General features: G+C 30.1%; 1 protein-coding gene across 1 annotated transcript; it reads right to left on the reverse strand.

Moving 5' to 3' along the window:
* Window positions 1-16,931: 16,931 nt before the first annotated feature.
* On the reverse strand, window positions 16,932-17,830 carry LOC145089535 (uncharacterized). Its single transcript, XM_079027957.1, has 3 exons — window positions 17,597-17,830; window positions 17,057-17,536; window positions 16,932-16,985 (listed from the first exon to the last, which is right to left on the reverse strand). The coding sequence occupies exons 1-3, from the start codon at window positions 17,828-17,830 to the stop codon at window positions 16,932-16,934; spliced, it is 768 nt and encodes a 255-aa protein (XP_078884083.1).
* Between the last annotated feature and the right edge of the window lie 301 nt (window positions 17,831-18,131).

Genomic DNA, 18,131 nt, shown 5'->3' on the forward strand with positions numbered 1-18,131 from the left:
GATGTTCTTGTTGGGTTAAGAACATAAGGTCTTGGGCATTAAGAACTGTATAGCCATGAAAAGTCATAAAGTTGGAAACCTTATGACTTAGAACATCATTTTGGGCTTGGATCTGAATTTTGGACATAATGGCTTAATGAATTAAGCTCTTAATGGAGTTTTGGGATTGAGAAGCATATGTTGGGTGTACTTGGATGTACAATGCACATACGCGGTCAGCACCCCACTTTTTGTTCAACATCAGAGTACATTGGGTGTACTCCGCTGGGAAGGAATGTTGACTTTCGGACCTTGAACGTTGACTTTTACTTTAACAAGGTTTACCAAGTTTAATTGAATTTTATTTTGGGTATTTTAAGCTATAGTTAAGCCTTGGTGTCTATCTGCTAAATAGGTGACCTGTAGAGCTGGTATTAGGAGCATTGTATTGTTCAGTTATGAATGGGTCGAAGGCACCAATGCTGGCCCACTGAATCATGGATCCAAGTATATTGGATTGATTTTATGTTGAGTATATGCACCCAAGTACACCCAACATCATTTTGGGCTTGGATCTGAATTTTGGACATAATGGCTTAACGAATTAAGCTCTTATTGGAGTTTTGGGATTGAGAAGCATACGTTGGGTGTACTTGGAGGTACAATGCACATACGCGGTCAGCACCCCACTTTTTGTTCAACATCAGAGTACATTGGGCGTACTCCGCTGGGAAGGAATGTTGACTTTCGGACCTTGAACGTTGACTTTTACTTTAACAAGGGTTTACCAAGTTTAATTGAATTGTATTTTGGGTATTTTGAGCTATAGTTAAGCCTTGGTGTCTATTTGCTAAATAGGTGACCTGTAGAGCTGGTATTAGGAGCATTGTATTGTTCAGTTATGAATGGGTCGAATGCACCAATGCTGGCCCACTGAATCATGGATCCAAGTATATTGGATTGATTTTATGTTGAGTATATGATATATTTTTAGATCTATAGGACTACCTGTGTGTACTATATATGTGTTACATTGGTAGGACTTTGTATAGTCATGTAGGATAGACTGAGGACTCTTGACCTAGGCTTTCTTGCATGTTCCTTGTTTGGTTGTGGCTCTAGAGTAGGGTCACATGTCAGGGTGTCTATCTCACATATGAGTACATATAGTTATGCATCCTTTAGGCTATTAGATATGCTTTCTGGTTACAACATATTTTTTTTGATATAGTGATCTGTTAGATTGGTATGATTCTCTGTCATTGTTGTTATCTATTATATGTTGACATATGGTGGTTGGGTTGAGGCGTCACTACTTTGTGCTATAAGCCAACAAACCAAGGAGCAATCCAGTGATAAGTTGTGGGCCTAAAGGGGAATCCAGAATTATGTTATAGGCTTGGGAGCAAGCCAGACATGAGTTGAGGGTCAGGAGTGACATGGCAGACTCATGTTGTGGGCTTAGGGGTAATCCAGTCCTTTTGACTGTGGGCATGTTATTTGTTGTTACCTAATACTTTGGGGGAACTCACTAAACTTTGGCTTACGGCTCCAATGTTACGTTTTAAGTACTTTAGATGTTCGGACTAGGCGAAGGTGTGATCATGCACATCCCTCGGAATTCACGTTTTGGGACACGCTGATAATGGATAATAACTTTTGGAAAACCGTTTTTGTAATTAAACGTATTATTGGAATGGTTTTTAAAAATAAAATTTTTGTTCTGGTTTTTGGGACGTTACAGAAACTAGGACCTGGACCAAAACCTCTTTTTGGACCCCCGAGCTATTTCTCGGTTTTAGGATTTGATCAAAACCGATCCGTCCTGTTCTCTGTAAATACCGGTTATGGACTAGATTTAAAAAAAAATTTATTTTTGTATTCTTTGAAAGTCTTTAAACAAGCATATCTTATTCGTTTTAAGCCTGATTGACATGCAGTTTCTTTCAACGTGTAATTTAGAGTTTGTAGATGAATTTAGACTATAATTTTGTTGTTTTGGTGTTCTATTCAGTGAGTTACAATCTATCAAAGTTGGGATATCAAAGCTTAAATATTTCAGTGTTTCAGGAAAAAAAAATTATATTCTGTGAAATTCTTTAAACAAGTATATCTCATTCGTTTTAAGTCGGATTGACATGGGGTTTCCCAATGTGTAATTTAGAGTCTGTAGATGAATTTACACTATAATTTTGTTGTTTTGGTATTATATTCAATGACTTACAATCCTTCAAGTTTGGGATATCATAGCTGAAATATTTCAGCTTTTCAACAACAAATTTAAATTTTCTATTATGTGAAATTCTTTAAACAAGCATATATCATTAATTTTAAGTCAGATTTATATGCGGTTTTTCTAGCGTGAAATCTAAAGTTTGTAGATGAATTTAGACTATAATTTTGTTGTTTTTGGTGTTATATTCAATGAATTACGATCATTCAAAGTTGGGATATCATGTTCTACAACAAAAGCATTATAGGACTCGCCAACTATGACCCAATTTTTGGAAAAATGGGGATACAATATGAAAAAACCAGGTTCTGTAAAGGAGATTGGATATGATCAGGTTTATATTAAGAACTAGGATAAATAGTTAAATTCAATAAGTCGGGTTATATCCATAGAACCGTGTCTTTTAACCTTACAATCATATAATCTATTTTAAAAAAATATAACCGAGCCCTATCCTCTCTGCCTTAGAGAACTATATATTCAAACTCTTTATCATCAAATTTTTGCACATTCATGAAAAAACATTTACTACTCCTTTTTTTATATATATTACTCTTGAATGCACAATCATATTGTATCTTATCCAAAGCTTAATTTGCTAAAGCCATAAAATAAATATAAAAAGTCCTTTATACCATGATAAATACCAATTAACACATCATTGCCACATTTCATAGTCAACTACCATTTATATCACAAGCCTGAATTCTAATTACATAACAACGTTTTCGTCAGTCAACCAATTGTGAAGAGCTCAAGCATATACAACTAATTAAGGTCCTTCGGCTGGTTGGTGCCAATAACTTAATTATCACTTCAAAGAAATAACAAAGACCGATGATGTAGTAAGAAGTTTAAAAATCTTACCATCTCATAGTACAATAAAAAGAAGAGAAAGTAAAACACAAATTATCCTTGTTTAATCGTATGGTTGTAAAAAACCATCAGTTACAATCAAAGAAAATATCATATCTTCATGATCGATATTTAACTCATCCAGAAAACCATTAGGTATAATCAAAGACAAACTTTCACCTTTAGTTCTTCAAATATGACGAGTCTTATACAAACTTTCAGAACAAGTCATACCAGGAACCCTATGACCCATTTTCGATAACCAAGTGTTTTTACTTCATTTAGCAAATACAAATGTGGCTTAATGACTTGTTTTTTGTTTTGAAAAACTATGACTTTATTAAGCAACACATAAGAAGGAAGTTGGAACAAAGTACAATAATAATCAACAAAAAGAGCCAAAGAAAGAAAAAGAAAAGCTAACCAAAATAGAGAACTAAAAGAAATAAGAAAACACCAAAAAAGCACCAAGCAGGGGAAAAATGGTCAGTAAACCAAAAAACCATCAATGTCTAGAAAGCAATTAACAATAAGGAGCACAAATAGAACCAAAGAAGATCAAGAAATATGCCACCAGCTCCAAAGAACACTGGAGAAACCAATCAAGAAACCACCACACAGATGCAAGACAAAACTAGGGGAAAACATTAAAGGGGTGAAATCATCTCAACAACACAACCTTCTGATCCATGATCCAAAAAAGAAAGCCACCCGGCTAAGTCAGAACAACACCCTAAACAACCGGTCTAAACATAATTGCATCAAAGGTCTCCGTGTATAAAAAGACCATAAATGAAGTTCAAATCAACAACCAACCAAAATTGAATTCACACAACAAATGAGAAGAAGACTGCAAATCAAAAACACCTAGCACAAGGAAAGAAAAACATACACCAACTATACTAGTCTAATATTTTTATTTTTGACCTATGAGTATACAGATAACACTCCATACCCACAGTGTACACTGTAGCCAAACCACAACTGATTGTTTAAATCCACACTAAAATCGATAGTGTTACATTCAATAGTGTATTAGTGTGAGATTATTAGCATCAATGTGACAAAAGCAAGCTTTTTCATCTGCATCCTTATGAGCTTCTCTAGGTCGGGTACTAAATAAAAAAATAGTTTTGGATAGCTGATGTCTGTGTATTTCACTATTTGCGTATTTCACTATTTAATATCCGTATCACGTTGAAATTCATGCACTCTGAAAAAAAAAACATATAAGATATACATTACTCAAATACTTAACCAGTCACGAATAAAACTTTATATTTTAAAGCTTGAAAGATATTGATAAAGTATGGATTGAAAGATAATTACCAATGATTATCTACTTAATTGTTGTTTATTAATCCATTAACGCACACAAAAAAACATAGACAACATATGAAAAAAGTTGTATTTATTCATCAATTAGCATACATAGAATCAAGTGAAATTATACGTGCAGAGAATCGATAAATCTTGTATGAAGGAGATGAAGATCGTATGCTATAGCACAGGTATTCTTCTTCTTTAAGTGAAAGTATGTATCTCTAATATTATTGTAGACTTGTAGCATATATTATTGTTAATTTAATCATATGCTTAATTCATAATTTTCGTTTTTTTAATCCTCGAGGTCTGTGCTCAGCCTCAGGTGTCCACATTTGAGTCTGTTAATGTTTTATTTTTGAAAACTTAAACGAAAGTTGAACAAAGTCAGAGACTGTGAGCAGCATAGACCATTGCAAAGGTTCAACTTCCCCAACAATCGAAGCTATCTATAGTCTCTCTGTAGCCTTTAATAAATATCCCCTGTAATCATAGATATCATCAATCCTTTCCCTTTCATCTTTGGCACGAACAATCAACAACACAGTCAAAGGTAACTTCCAGATGAGAACATAAAACTTCTTTATATTTAAGTAGAGAACCATCAATAATCTTTTTATCAAACTACCTTTAAATTTATATGACTAAGAGTGTTATCAAACTAGCTCTAAGTTTAAATCAATTTTCATTTGACCTTTCTGAAGATCGTCATTGGTATTGTTTGTGTCATGAATATCTTACACTATTAGAATTCTTAAATATTGCCATTTAAAATACTTCTTATACTTTTGTTGTCTATGTTATCCGTGCATCTAAAAACACCCTACCCAAAACATTTGTTTCAATGGCGGACACATATCGAGGCAAGGGTGGGCCTTGGCCCACCCATAATTTTTTTTTCATATATGATATATATATATATATATATATATATATATATATATATAGAGGGAGAGAGAGAGGGGGGAAGGATCATTTAAAACTCATAGTTTCCCGAAAACTTGAGAACTAAAAGTGGAGCGTTGGATAAAAAAAAAAGGATGGCCAAGATGTATTGTGGCATTTTTGTAAATACATAGACAAAATAAGACATAGGGTATGTTTTTAAAATGAATCAGGGAAATTCTAGGAATCAAATATGTCTTTTAATTCCCCAGATTAAATATCTCATTTGCGTCTCTCTCTCTCTCTCTCTCTCTCTCTCTCGTATTCTTCTTCATTGATTCACCCATCTTCCCTAGATCGACCTCAATCACAATCGTCCCTATTCTCCTTTTATCTCTCACGCACCTATACACACACAAACACATTCCTTCACCAACATTCTGCCTTTGAGATGGCAATTCCTTTGCCCGATGTCAAATAGAGGATCGATCGCAACCTCATCTTCGACAACCGATTCACATCTCTTCACGTTATTCTCTGTCTCTCACATGTTCATCTAGATCTAGAAAGCAATCGCTAAATATAGAAAAATCAATCGACTGATCGGTAACCATTACTCTACCTTCGATGATAGATTACTGGTGAACGCTAACTTCCCGTCCGTTGCCATCAGCTCCTCGATGATTACATCTCCAAGATCAACATCGCTTTCCTCCGACCATCGGTCTTCACGCATCAAAACGACTGCTACAATTGTTTTCTCGTTGTAAATGAAATCGATTTCTTCAATTGGTTTCCAAGCCGATTTCTACCAGCAATTCTTCAATCGATTTCTTCCCTCAAAGTTTCCGATAATTTCACTGGTAATTTTTATAACTCTTTGATGTTCTTATTTTTTTGGTTATATTAATTCGATCTTCCAATTTAATTATATATAGTCTATTTGTTTATCATGAAATGTAATCTGGTATGAATTGCGAAAGGCATAGATGAATCGTGAATTCATGATCAGTTGTTTAAAATCTAACTGCGTTGTATATTATACTTAAAAAGTCAAATGTCCCACCATAATCCATCAAAAAGTTTCAATTTCTTGGTACACTAAGATGGATTATTTGAAAAAGTTGTCCCCCATTTAACCAAATGTTTGGATGATATTCAAGATTCACAGTTTATTTTAATGAGTTATTGTTTTTTATAAATTGTAAAAGTTTCTTATTAGTTGATGTCATAAACATTCATGTTCTTTTTTTTTTAATGTGGTTACCTTAGATCGCAAATCCCAAATTTATCTATGAAGAGCGCATCTAATTGTATGAGATTATATTCAACTTTAGTAATTGTCCTAATGCTTTATAATCAGTTTCATTTGTTAATGGTACTAAAAAAATTCATGCCATATTTGTTTATTTTATGGTTGTCAGTAATGGAGGACAATCAAACTAGCATATGAGATGATTAAGTTACAAATACGGGTTGCTTTCTAGATGGTTAAATGGACTTGAAAAGAAAGTTGGAAAAGAAGGTGCTTTTAAATATGGTAGTTTGCCTAATAATGTCATATTAGTTGGACACTCTATGGGTGGTTTTGTTGCTAGAGCTACATTTGTGCACCCTAATTTGATAAAGTCATCAGTTAAAATTGTTCTCACTTTATCAACTCCACATCAGTGAGTTTCTTGGACTTTCAGATTATTATTGTATCCATAATTGTGATGTAATTTTCTTTACTCTTGCTTCAGGTCATCCCTCATTTCATTTCATCCTTCATTCATCCAAAAAGAGTTGACTGGTACAATTTCCCATATCATAATGTACAACCTCTGCACATCCACGATTTTGTCCAGATTTGAACTAATATATTATTCTTCATCAATCTAATCAAGGTGAATATAGTGCACAAAATGTGGGCATTCATTGAGCTTTGATGGACCTTATAAGCTCGTCGGATGACACGGCCAGGGCTTGGGATACTCGCTCTTACCAACATGTTTCTTCCTTCCTGTGTCTCTAACGATTTGATTCCTGATTTTGATGTTTTGAAATACAATTTTACTATTTGATATATTCTTTTTTGTCTATATGCTAATGATATTGGTTCTTATTTGATTTTGAAGGTGGTTTATTTTATATATCTAGGTTTGATTTGGATCTTTTACCTTGATTTTGTCCTGTATTTGTTAAAGTTTCTTTGAGAACCATTTAACATTATTTGATTTGATACTAATCCTAGAAATCTGATACGAATGACATTTCAGCATCTAAACTTTTATCAACAGAGGCAATATGCAGGTATATAATATTATTTAATTTGTTTTTGATTATTTGTTTGAAAAATATTTTTTCAAAATAACATTGTTTTATGGTAGGCTCCAGAAATAGAAATCACCCCAGCTCCAAATGCAAAATTTTATCTCCAGAACCAATAAACAACCTAGAATGTGCAGGTATATAGGTACTAACTTGGTATCTATACATGTACATATTTTTTTCACATAGTTGTTTAACAACTTGGTATTTATACATGTACATGTTGTTTCTCATACTAACTTGGTGATTCACTTGTGATTAATATATGAATTACATGTGACTCACATGTAATTCACATATGAATTACATGTGATTCACATGTAATTCACATATGAATTACATGTGATTCACAAGTAAATCACATATGAATGACATGTGACACACATGTAAATCACATATAAATCACATATGAATTACATGTGATTCACATGTAAATCGCATATGAATTACATGAAATTCACATATGAATTACATGAAATTCACATATGAATTACATGTGATTCACATGTAAATCACATATGAATTACATGTAAATCACATATGAATTACATGCGATTCACATGTAATCACATATGTATTTTTGGGAGTGTTTTTGTATCAATCAGATTCTTTTTAATTTTCTTGTAGATTTGGAAGAAATTGTGGTGAATATTGAAGAGGTGAAAAATGATAAATTAAAGAAAATATGGAAATATTGACACGAAGACATGAAAATGCTTTGAAATTTTGTAGCATTTTTTTGTTTTTTATATTTTATATTGTATCGAATAAAATATGTATTGTATTGTGTTTATAGATTAATAAATAAAGTTAGTTTTCTTATGATTTTCTTACAAATATTATAATATATGAAATATGCATATATGCATTTGTAAAAATATGCATAAAAGTATCAAAAATGTTGATTTTTTTGGTTAAAAAAATATAGTATTTTTTAAATATTTCAGTTTTTTTTATTAATTTTTAAATGTTTTTAAAAAAATGTAGTTTTTTAAAAAAATATTTTTTTAAAAAATTCATGTTTTCTATAGAAAATCTAAAAAATCTGCATTTTTTTTAAAAAAAAAACTGAAAAATTCTATTTTTTAAAAAAACTGAAAAATACTATTTTTTGAAAAAATCTGCAAAAATCTAAAAAAAAAAAATTCAAAAATTCATGTTTTCTTTAAAAAATTAAAAAATCTGCACTTTAAAAAAAACTGAAAAAAATATTTTTTTTAAAAAAATACGAAAATTTGATTTATTATGTAATTTTTTAGACATTTCTATTAATATGTAGAATAACAAAAAAAATTAAACATTAAATGAAATCGATAAGATTACTGTCATGCCTTTAATTAATTAGTTTTGATCTAACGCTCCACTTTTAGTTCTCGGATTCTCGGGAAACTATGAGTTCTCAACCGATGTCAACCCTATATATATATATATATATATATATATATATATATATATATATATATATATATATATATATATATATATATATATATATATATATATATATATATAGGAGAGAGTTCAATTGAGAAAAAAAAAGGTTGAGAATGGGGGGATCATTCTCAGCCAATCATTTATTTTTGCCGCAAAATCATCCATTGTACCGGCGGAAATGGGAAACGAATGCACATGTGTTTTCCAACATAACATATTTCCTTAAACTATGCTAATCATTACCTTAATATATATAAAAACATAGTTTTTTTCGTTTTTTTTTTAATTTTTATAAGCTATTTTTATCAAAAAATGATTTTAAATATACCAAAATTTATGATTTTTTATTCTCTACAAATAGACATCCATATTGATATAGTTTTAAGATAAAATAAAAAATTTATTTTTTTATATTTTCAGCTATCGTTATTCATAAGTGAATAAAAATGAATCAGGTTTTTACTACAGTACATTCGTTATTCAGTTATGAATAAAAATTATGATTAATTTTTTTTTTTACAATTTAAGTATCATTCATATATGAATATAGCATATAATAAACATAGTGTATTCATATTTAAATATTAGACGATGCATTCACTTATGAATATTACATAGTATATTCACTTGTGAATATTAGATGATATATTTACTTATGAATATTAGATAATATTTTCATATATAAATATTACATAGTATTACATGGTATATCACATGTGAATATTACATAGTATATTCATTTGTGAATATTAGATGATATATTCACTTATGAATATTACACAGTATATTCACATATGAATATTACAAGGTATTTTCACAAATATATATAATTTTTATATGTTATTCACATATGAATAACATACAGACTTGCATATTTGTTTTTTTGTTTTAATAATCATATACTGAGAAAACATATTCATATATGGATATAACGTGGTAATTTAGTTCATGCATTTCATCAAACAGTTGGAGTGCATACAATTTAACTTTTTTTAAAAAAGTTAAAAACATGATATTTTGACCATTTAAATCTTACAAAAGAGTAGATTGATAGAGAATTATATGAAAATTTTCAAAAAAAACGATTTGATATTTTTCTAACCTCAATTTTCAAGTTTTATTTGATAATCGATGTTGAATGAATAATATGAAGTGGATTTTTGTTGTTTATCGATGATGTTGATCTAATAACGCTGGGAGTATAATTAATCATATATGTTGAAGATCTGATCATATTCAAGCACAATTGAAGGTTTAATTAAAAGAACCAAAAACGAATTTTTGTTGTTAACTGTTGAATCGTATTGATTATTGACGAAGATCGATAATTGATTAGCACTGGATGATGTTGATGATGGTTTAATTGAAGAAATCTGAATGATTGTTGAATGTTAGAGAAGAAATTTGGATGATGAACGATAAATGAGTTTGAACTACAGATACGTATTTGAGATTGAAAGTTGTTTTCATATTTACAAGTTTGTCACCGTGTCTTTTTATGCTTGAATAAAATGAGTGATTGAGAATGATTCCCCCATTCTCAACTTTTTTTATTTTCTCAATTGAACCCACCTCTCTCTCTCTGTATATATATATATATATATATATATATATATATATATATATATATATATATATATATATATATGGGAAAAGTGAATATACCCTTAAGGGTATATAAGCTTAAGTACCCAAACTCACTATACTACATCGTTTGTATCATATATAGACATTGTAATTGTCCAATGTTCTTATAATTCAACTTTTAACTTGAATTACCTCAAAGATTTTTATAAATTTCATATTTATCTTCTTCTTACATAATTGTCATTTTCAACAATAATATATATAGAATAGTAAGTGTTCGACAAAAAGATGTGATGTAAGAGGAAGATAATAGTGAAAATTTAAAAATATTAAATATAAATCAAGTTAAGGATTGAAGTTTAACAATATTATAATGAATATATCAAACAAAACGACGTATTATTATGAGTTTGGGTACCTAAGTTTATATACCCTTAAGGGTATATTCACTTTTCCATATATATATATATATATATATATATATATATATATATATATATATATATATATATATATATATATATATATATATATATATATATATAATGGTCCACCCCAATTATAATTAAGTAACCGGATATAAGAGAAAATACGGCCGCTTAATTTGACGAATGTATACACCCTATTGACCTTTTCCAATTCAAGAATTTATCATGCCTATTTTTTTAATAGTTTGCTTCTAGCCCTCAATGATCAATGTTAATTATCTCATATGTTAATCGTTATTCGTTGATCGTCATCTTCAGGTTAGTTATCAATTTTTTTCTGTTATCCTAGTTATTCATTTACTTCATTGTTGTTTTTATTTTCATCATAAATTAAATAATTTTATCGTAGGTTTTTAATAAATTAGGTTATTACTTCTTGTTATGCATTAATTATTTGTATTATTATATTATATGCAAGTTTGTTTTGTATAAAAATATAAGAGTATGTTGGTAATTGAAATATGTTGTGATTAGTGAATTTTGTTGAACAATGGAAACCAAGCAAAAAATATTAGATTCGTTTTTTATGCACAATGTTTTACCAAGACATCGCTATGTTTTTTAGTTTAGATTCCATTTTAGATGATTTAATGATTTAAAAAAGCGTCGTGCGCAACTTAAATAACAATTTACTTTTGAATGAATACATTGTTACATTTTTGTTATCATTTGAATTATTTTTCTATTCATTCATATTTTATAAATTATTTGGCGTAGCGTAAAACAAAATCTTGGCTAGGCCATTGATTTGTTTGACTATTTTTCAAATGTACTGCCATTGAGGATAAGCTGATAACGACCAATGAGGAATATTTATATAATAATTACATGACAAAAGTAACTAGTAAATACAATGGAAACACCTTAAACCTTAAGTGGTGACATCGTTTTCTTCTTCTATTTCGTGTTTCTTCTCCAAACCTTGGAATAACCCTACAAAAACAACAAATAAGAAATAAAGAAACAAATATAATTGATATTTAATAATTAAATTCAAATGCTAATCTGAAAAAATAACAAGAGAGTGGCAATCTAGCAAACCCTCAATAAAGCCTTTGGGGGTCCGCGAATCACATTCTGGGATAGTAAAGGTTTTGAACTATATATATATATATATATATATATATATATATATATATATATATATATATATATATATATATATATATATATATATATATATATATATATATAGTTGCGCTTTTTGGGGTAAAAGATACAAAATATGGCAGATCGCATGATGGAATCAAGTGATTGGTAAAAGATCTCTATATGAGATTATTGTTTTTGTAGGTTTTAATATGCGAATACAATAGAATATAAAAGACACGATGGTCCATATACCAAGACTAAGATGAAGATATTTTTGGCGGGAAAAATAAAGAAAGTAATCCCGCCTTCCACTAAATTAGTTTCATCTATAATATTTGATGTTGTAAAAAGATATTTATATGCATTTCTATTTTATTTTCTGAGGGTATTTTGCTATTGTGTTCTTTTATTATTGTATTACAACAATAACAATAACAATAAAAATAATAATAATAATAACAACAAGAACAACAACAAATTGTTTTTATTTCCAAATTTGTTGTTTGACTTGATTTACTATTTGTTTGAATATTACAGGAATATTTGTTGAAGCTTATTGAATCATGAAAAAATACTTTAAAGAAAAAATATATATTTTGGGAGTTACCATAATGGAAGCACTTGCAGGTTCTCCATTGTCTTGACCTTATGCATATCGAAAAAATGTTTAAACGACAAAGTGAAAGAAAATTATAGGATGGATAATGTGGATAAAGTTGTAGTACATCTTAGGAATGGCCCCGAACATCTGGGATAGTAAAGGTTTTGAACTGTAGATATATATATATATATATATATATATATATATATATATATATATATATATATATATATATATATAGTTGCGCTTTTTGGGGTAAAAGATACAAAATATGGCAGATCGCATGATGGAATCAAGTGATTGGTAAAAGATCTCTATATGAGATTATTGTTTTTGTAGGTTTTAATATGCGAATACAATAGAATATAAAAGTCACGATGGTCCATATACCAAGACTAAGATGAAGATATTTTTGGCGGGAAAAATAAAGAAAGTAATCCTGCCTTCCACTAAATTAGTTTCATCTATAATATTTGATGTTGTAAAAAGATATTTATATGCATTTCTATTTTATTTTCTGAGGGTATTTTGTTATTGTGTTCTTTTATTATTGTATTACAACAATAACAATAAAAATAATAATAATAATAACAACAAGAACAACAACAAATTGTTTTTATTTCCAAATTTGTTGTTTGACTTGATTTACTATTTGTTTGAATATTACAGGAATATTTGTTGAAGCTTATTGAATCATGAAAAAATACTTTAAAGAAAAAATATATATTTTGGGAGTTACCATAATGGAAGCACTTGCAGGTTCTCCATTGTCTTGACCTTATGCATATCGAAAAAATGTTTAAACAACAAAGTGAAAGAAAATTATAGGATGGATAATGTGGATAAAGTTGTAGTACATCTTAGGAATGGCCCCGAACATCTTGTGTAACGTACCAAGGATACGAAATTAATAGTTATACACTTTACACGAATCAAAATATGGAAAAGGTAAACTTTAAAATAGCGGTATAACACTAAGGTATTGTTTGTCTTTTTGTATGCAGATCTTCTTGGCCTCTACTGTCTGCGCCATGCAACCAGACACAAACATTAGTCTTTACAGACTGTTTGTTTTTTTGAAGACTACAGAGTTGGAAATGTCTACGCGCCCTTTTATTGGCGTAAATGTGGACCAAAGCATTCTAACATCTTCAGACATCTTCTATCCTAATAAAGCATATATATATATATATATATATATATATATATATATATATATATATATATATATATATATATATATATATATATATATATATATATATATTTCTGAATTTATATTTATTCCTACTATATTAATGATAAACAATTTAAAAAAAAAAAAAGTTACAATACTTAAAAATAAAGGTTCATCAACACAAACATGATATTTTTGACAAATTTATAAATAAAGATTTATTACCATAATGGTCGTTGAAGTTTTTTATATATATATGAAAAAATATCAAAATATATTTTTATTTTTTTGTGCCAAATTTTATAAAATATTATTTAATATAGTATCGTCAATTTCTTGAGAAAATATTTTTGGTATGTTTTTAATTGATTATTTGAAAAAAATCGAAGTTGATCAAGATTTGTTAAAACATTATTTGATTCTTAATTATAATGTTCATGTATAACTTTGCAACCAAAAGTGTTGGTTTTTATCACATATATACATTAATTTGTATCATTTTTATTTTTACTTTTTATACAATAATACGTAAAGTTTTTTTTTGGTACATTAGGTCAGTAAACTCGTAAGTGACCTTTTAATTACACCATTTTATCAAGTTTTAGAAGGTTTCCCGGTTACAAAGCTCATGTGGCATGCTGATGTGTCCAATAAGCTTACGTGGGAAGCTAATGTGTCGAAGAAGTCCAGTTCTCGATATAGGCTTATTAATTCAAACCCTCATTCAGACCTCCATTAAATCTTTACTTACCCTTCTCTGAAAAGTCAAAGACTTCCCCCTCCCCAATTATTTTCTTCTAGAAAAAGAATGTCTTTGAGCTCATCGACGTCAAAAGTCACTCATGTTCATTCGCAAGTAGGGGTAAAGGTTTGGGATTGTGCCGTTGCAGCTAAAGAACGAACCTGTTGGAAGAGAACAAACCCTGGGAGGCGATTCTGGAATTGTCAAAACAGTATGGTAGGTCTCGATTCTCCTGATTTTGATAAGTTAGTATTTTACGGTTTGATGTGTTCTTTCTTTCTGTAAAGACGAAAATGGTGTATTTGTATTTTGTTTCATCTGCTAAAAAACCCTAATTTTATTTGCTTCTTTACGATCACTGTGAATAAAACCCATTTCATTGGTACATTAAAGGTGATTAATTTGTGATTTTCAATCAAACCCTAATTTTATTGGCTTTTTATAGACTAGGTTGAGGAAATGTAGCTTCTTCTAATGGAAAGATGAAGAACATGCAGACGGGTACTACAAAAACCTGCTATATTCTCTGAAGCAGAAATTGGATGCCAAAGAGGAACTGTCTGAGATGAACAATTTGAGGAGAAGGATTGTTGAAGTGGAGTTTCTGCTGTCATATAAGCAGTATAAGGTGGCAAAGAGTGAGAAAGAAGTTCACGATGCAAGGAAGGCAATAGGCAGGTACATGATGATAGTTGCCCTGTTGTTTGCTTGCTTGGCCCTATGTGTTTTGAAGATATGGGGTGATTGTAGTTAGTTAGGTTGGTAAGTGTAAGATGCTTTTGTTTTTTGGGATCCCTTGTATTTTTTGTAAAGGCAGATTAGAAAGTCAGTAACGATGGACATTTTGTATGTATTGAAGCTGGTTTTAGTTATAAGTTGGGCTTATCAACCTTCATGTGTTGATGTTGTAAGGTGGTAAGTCCCTAATGGAAGGGCATATGATACGTAATATAAAAAAAATATTCTAAGTCCCAATTGTAAGGCATTTTGTATAATCATATGTTGATGTTAATCAAACATATGCATGGCTTGTATTCCCAACAAATATATTTAATTAGAATGGTGGTTGTGCATGTTTTAAATTTGGGAACAAATGGGGAAGTGGTCCGTGTGGAAGTACACTATATGTATGGGGACCATTTGTAGTCAGTAGGTGTTTTAATAATGTAAAAATGGGACATATGAAGCCATTATAGAACCATATCCGGGACCATATAAAACATTCACATGCATGCACATTATTCCAATTTTTTCCATTCATAAATACTCAAAGCTAAATGTCATGATTTTACTTAAAAAGGACATATTTTCATACTTCATGTCATACATAAATAAATGACCAACATAACCTTTTCTGTCATACATAAATAAATGACCAACATACCCTTTTCTGTCATACATAAATAAATGACCAAAATACCCTTTTCTGTCATACATACTTAAATGACCAAAATTCCCTTTTCTTTCATACATACTTAAATGACCAAAATACCCTTTTCTTTCATATATACTTAAATGACCAAAATAACCTTTTCTTTCATACATACTTAAATGACCAAAGCACCCTTTTCTGTCATACATACTTAAATTACCAAAATACCCTTTTCTTTCATAAATGCTTAAATGACCAAAATACCCTTTTCTTTCACACATACTTAAATGACCAAAATATCCATTATTGACCAAAATTCAAATTACCTTCATCATATTACATAAACTTTAAATATAAATTACCATCATCCTATTACATAAACTTTAAATCCAAAATACCATCATCATATTACATAAACATTAAATCCTAATTACAATAAACACTAATCAATTACAAGAGCTTTTCCCTTCGAATTTCCTGGATCATCAACACCACCAATTGTTTTGCCTAATTTTAGCTTCAATGTTCTCTCTGACTTTCTTCTCCTTATCCTCTTCAAAATCTCTGAAATTGACATAACACTTACCTGCTGAACCTGGATAACAGGAGTAACCTCCTGAACATTAACATTATCAACTTGGATAACAGGATCAACCTCCTCAGCCTCCTCATCTTGAACAACTTCCTCAACTACAACAGATTCGTCAACCACATCAGCTTCCTCACCCACAACACCCTCATCACCTTCATAACTTCTAGGTGGAGTAAATTGCATATAATGACTAAAATCCCCTGCACTACTGGACTCAACATCAGTAGGAGTAACTAGCATATCATTTTGAGTAGTATCCATCTAAATTGGAGTCATTTCAACCTCTTCATGTTGTTGTGGTTCACTTATACTACCCTATATGGCATGATATAATTATTTTACTAACAAATCATATGTAATTAAATTTAAATTTTAAATGGTTTTACCTGTCCTGCATTTTGCTTCACACAAAATTTTTGTTTCTTCTGTTTCTTCACATTTAATGTTTGGGGCCTTCTCTGTGGAAAAGTGGCCTTGTTGTGACCTATCTCCTTGCAAATACTACATCTGATTTTCTTTCCTGCCTTAGAAACCTTGTGTGTTCCTGTATTCTCTATAGTGGATTTCTTCCTCTTAGTAGCTGGCCTACCAGGCATCCTTCTATTAATAGGAGGTAATGGTGGAGTATAGTTTGTCTCTGGCCACATGTCACCGCTATTCATGGGAGCAATTCTGTAATTGTATGCCTTCCTAAATATGGGTGTGCTAAAATTTTTGTCTACATAGGCTTCTACATACCTATTAAGAAAGGATATGCTAGCTATAGAATGAGCACATCCATATCTATTCAATTGCCACAACCTACATGAACATGTTTTCCTTTCTAAGTCCAGCTCATATGCATCTGTTGCTCCCCTTACCTCAAACTGGTTTAATCCACTTGGTAGTACCTAATAATTCCTTTAAGTTTTTTTATGAAAATTCACCTTATCCCTTATCTCTGGAAAAATATGATTTCCCCATTGTTGTCCCTTTAATTTCATGTTGTAGATTTTGTCCATCACGTATAATCTTAACTCCTCTAACATGGTCATTATGGGATTCTTCCTGGCATCTACTATTACAGCATTAAAACTTTCTGAGAACCCATTTTCAATTGCATCACAACACCTTCCAGTTTGAAATAAAGCTCTTGACCATGTTTTAGGATCTTTCTCCATGCAAATATGTCTAGCACACTGTCTGTGCTCTACATATGGTAGAAACTCTTTAACAGCCTCTATCAAACCTTGTAGTAGTACAAAGGCTTAATTCAGATAGTGTAAAATAAATATAAATGCATTACTATGTAAAATACTAACCTTATGTTGGTCTGACATTAAACTGAAACCATTGCCTAAATTCAAGTTTAGATCATCAATGAGAAGCTCTAAAAACCACTTCTAATTATGCTTGTTCTCCACATTAACCACTACCCAAGCAATAGGATATATCTTGTCATTTGTATCCCTCCCAATAGCA

The sequence above is a fragment of the Lactuca serriola genome, chromosome 2 (genome assembly GCF_051521515.1).
Source record: "Lactuca serriola cultivar US96UC23 chromosome 2, Lser_US96UC23_V15, whole genome shotgun sequence".
NCBI lineage: Eukaryota > Viridiplantae > Streptophyta > Magnoliopsida > Asterales > Asteraceae > Lactuca > Lactuca serriola.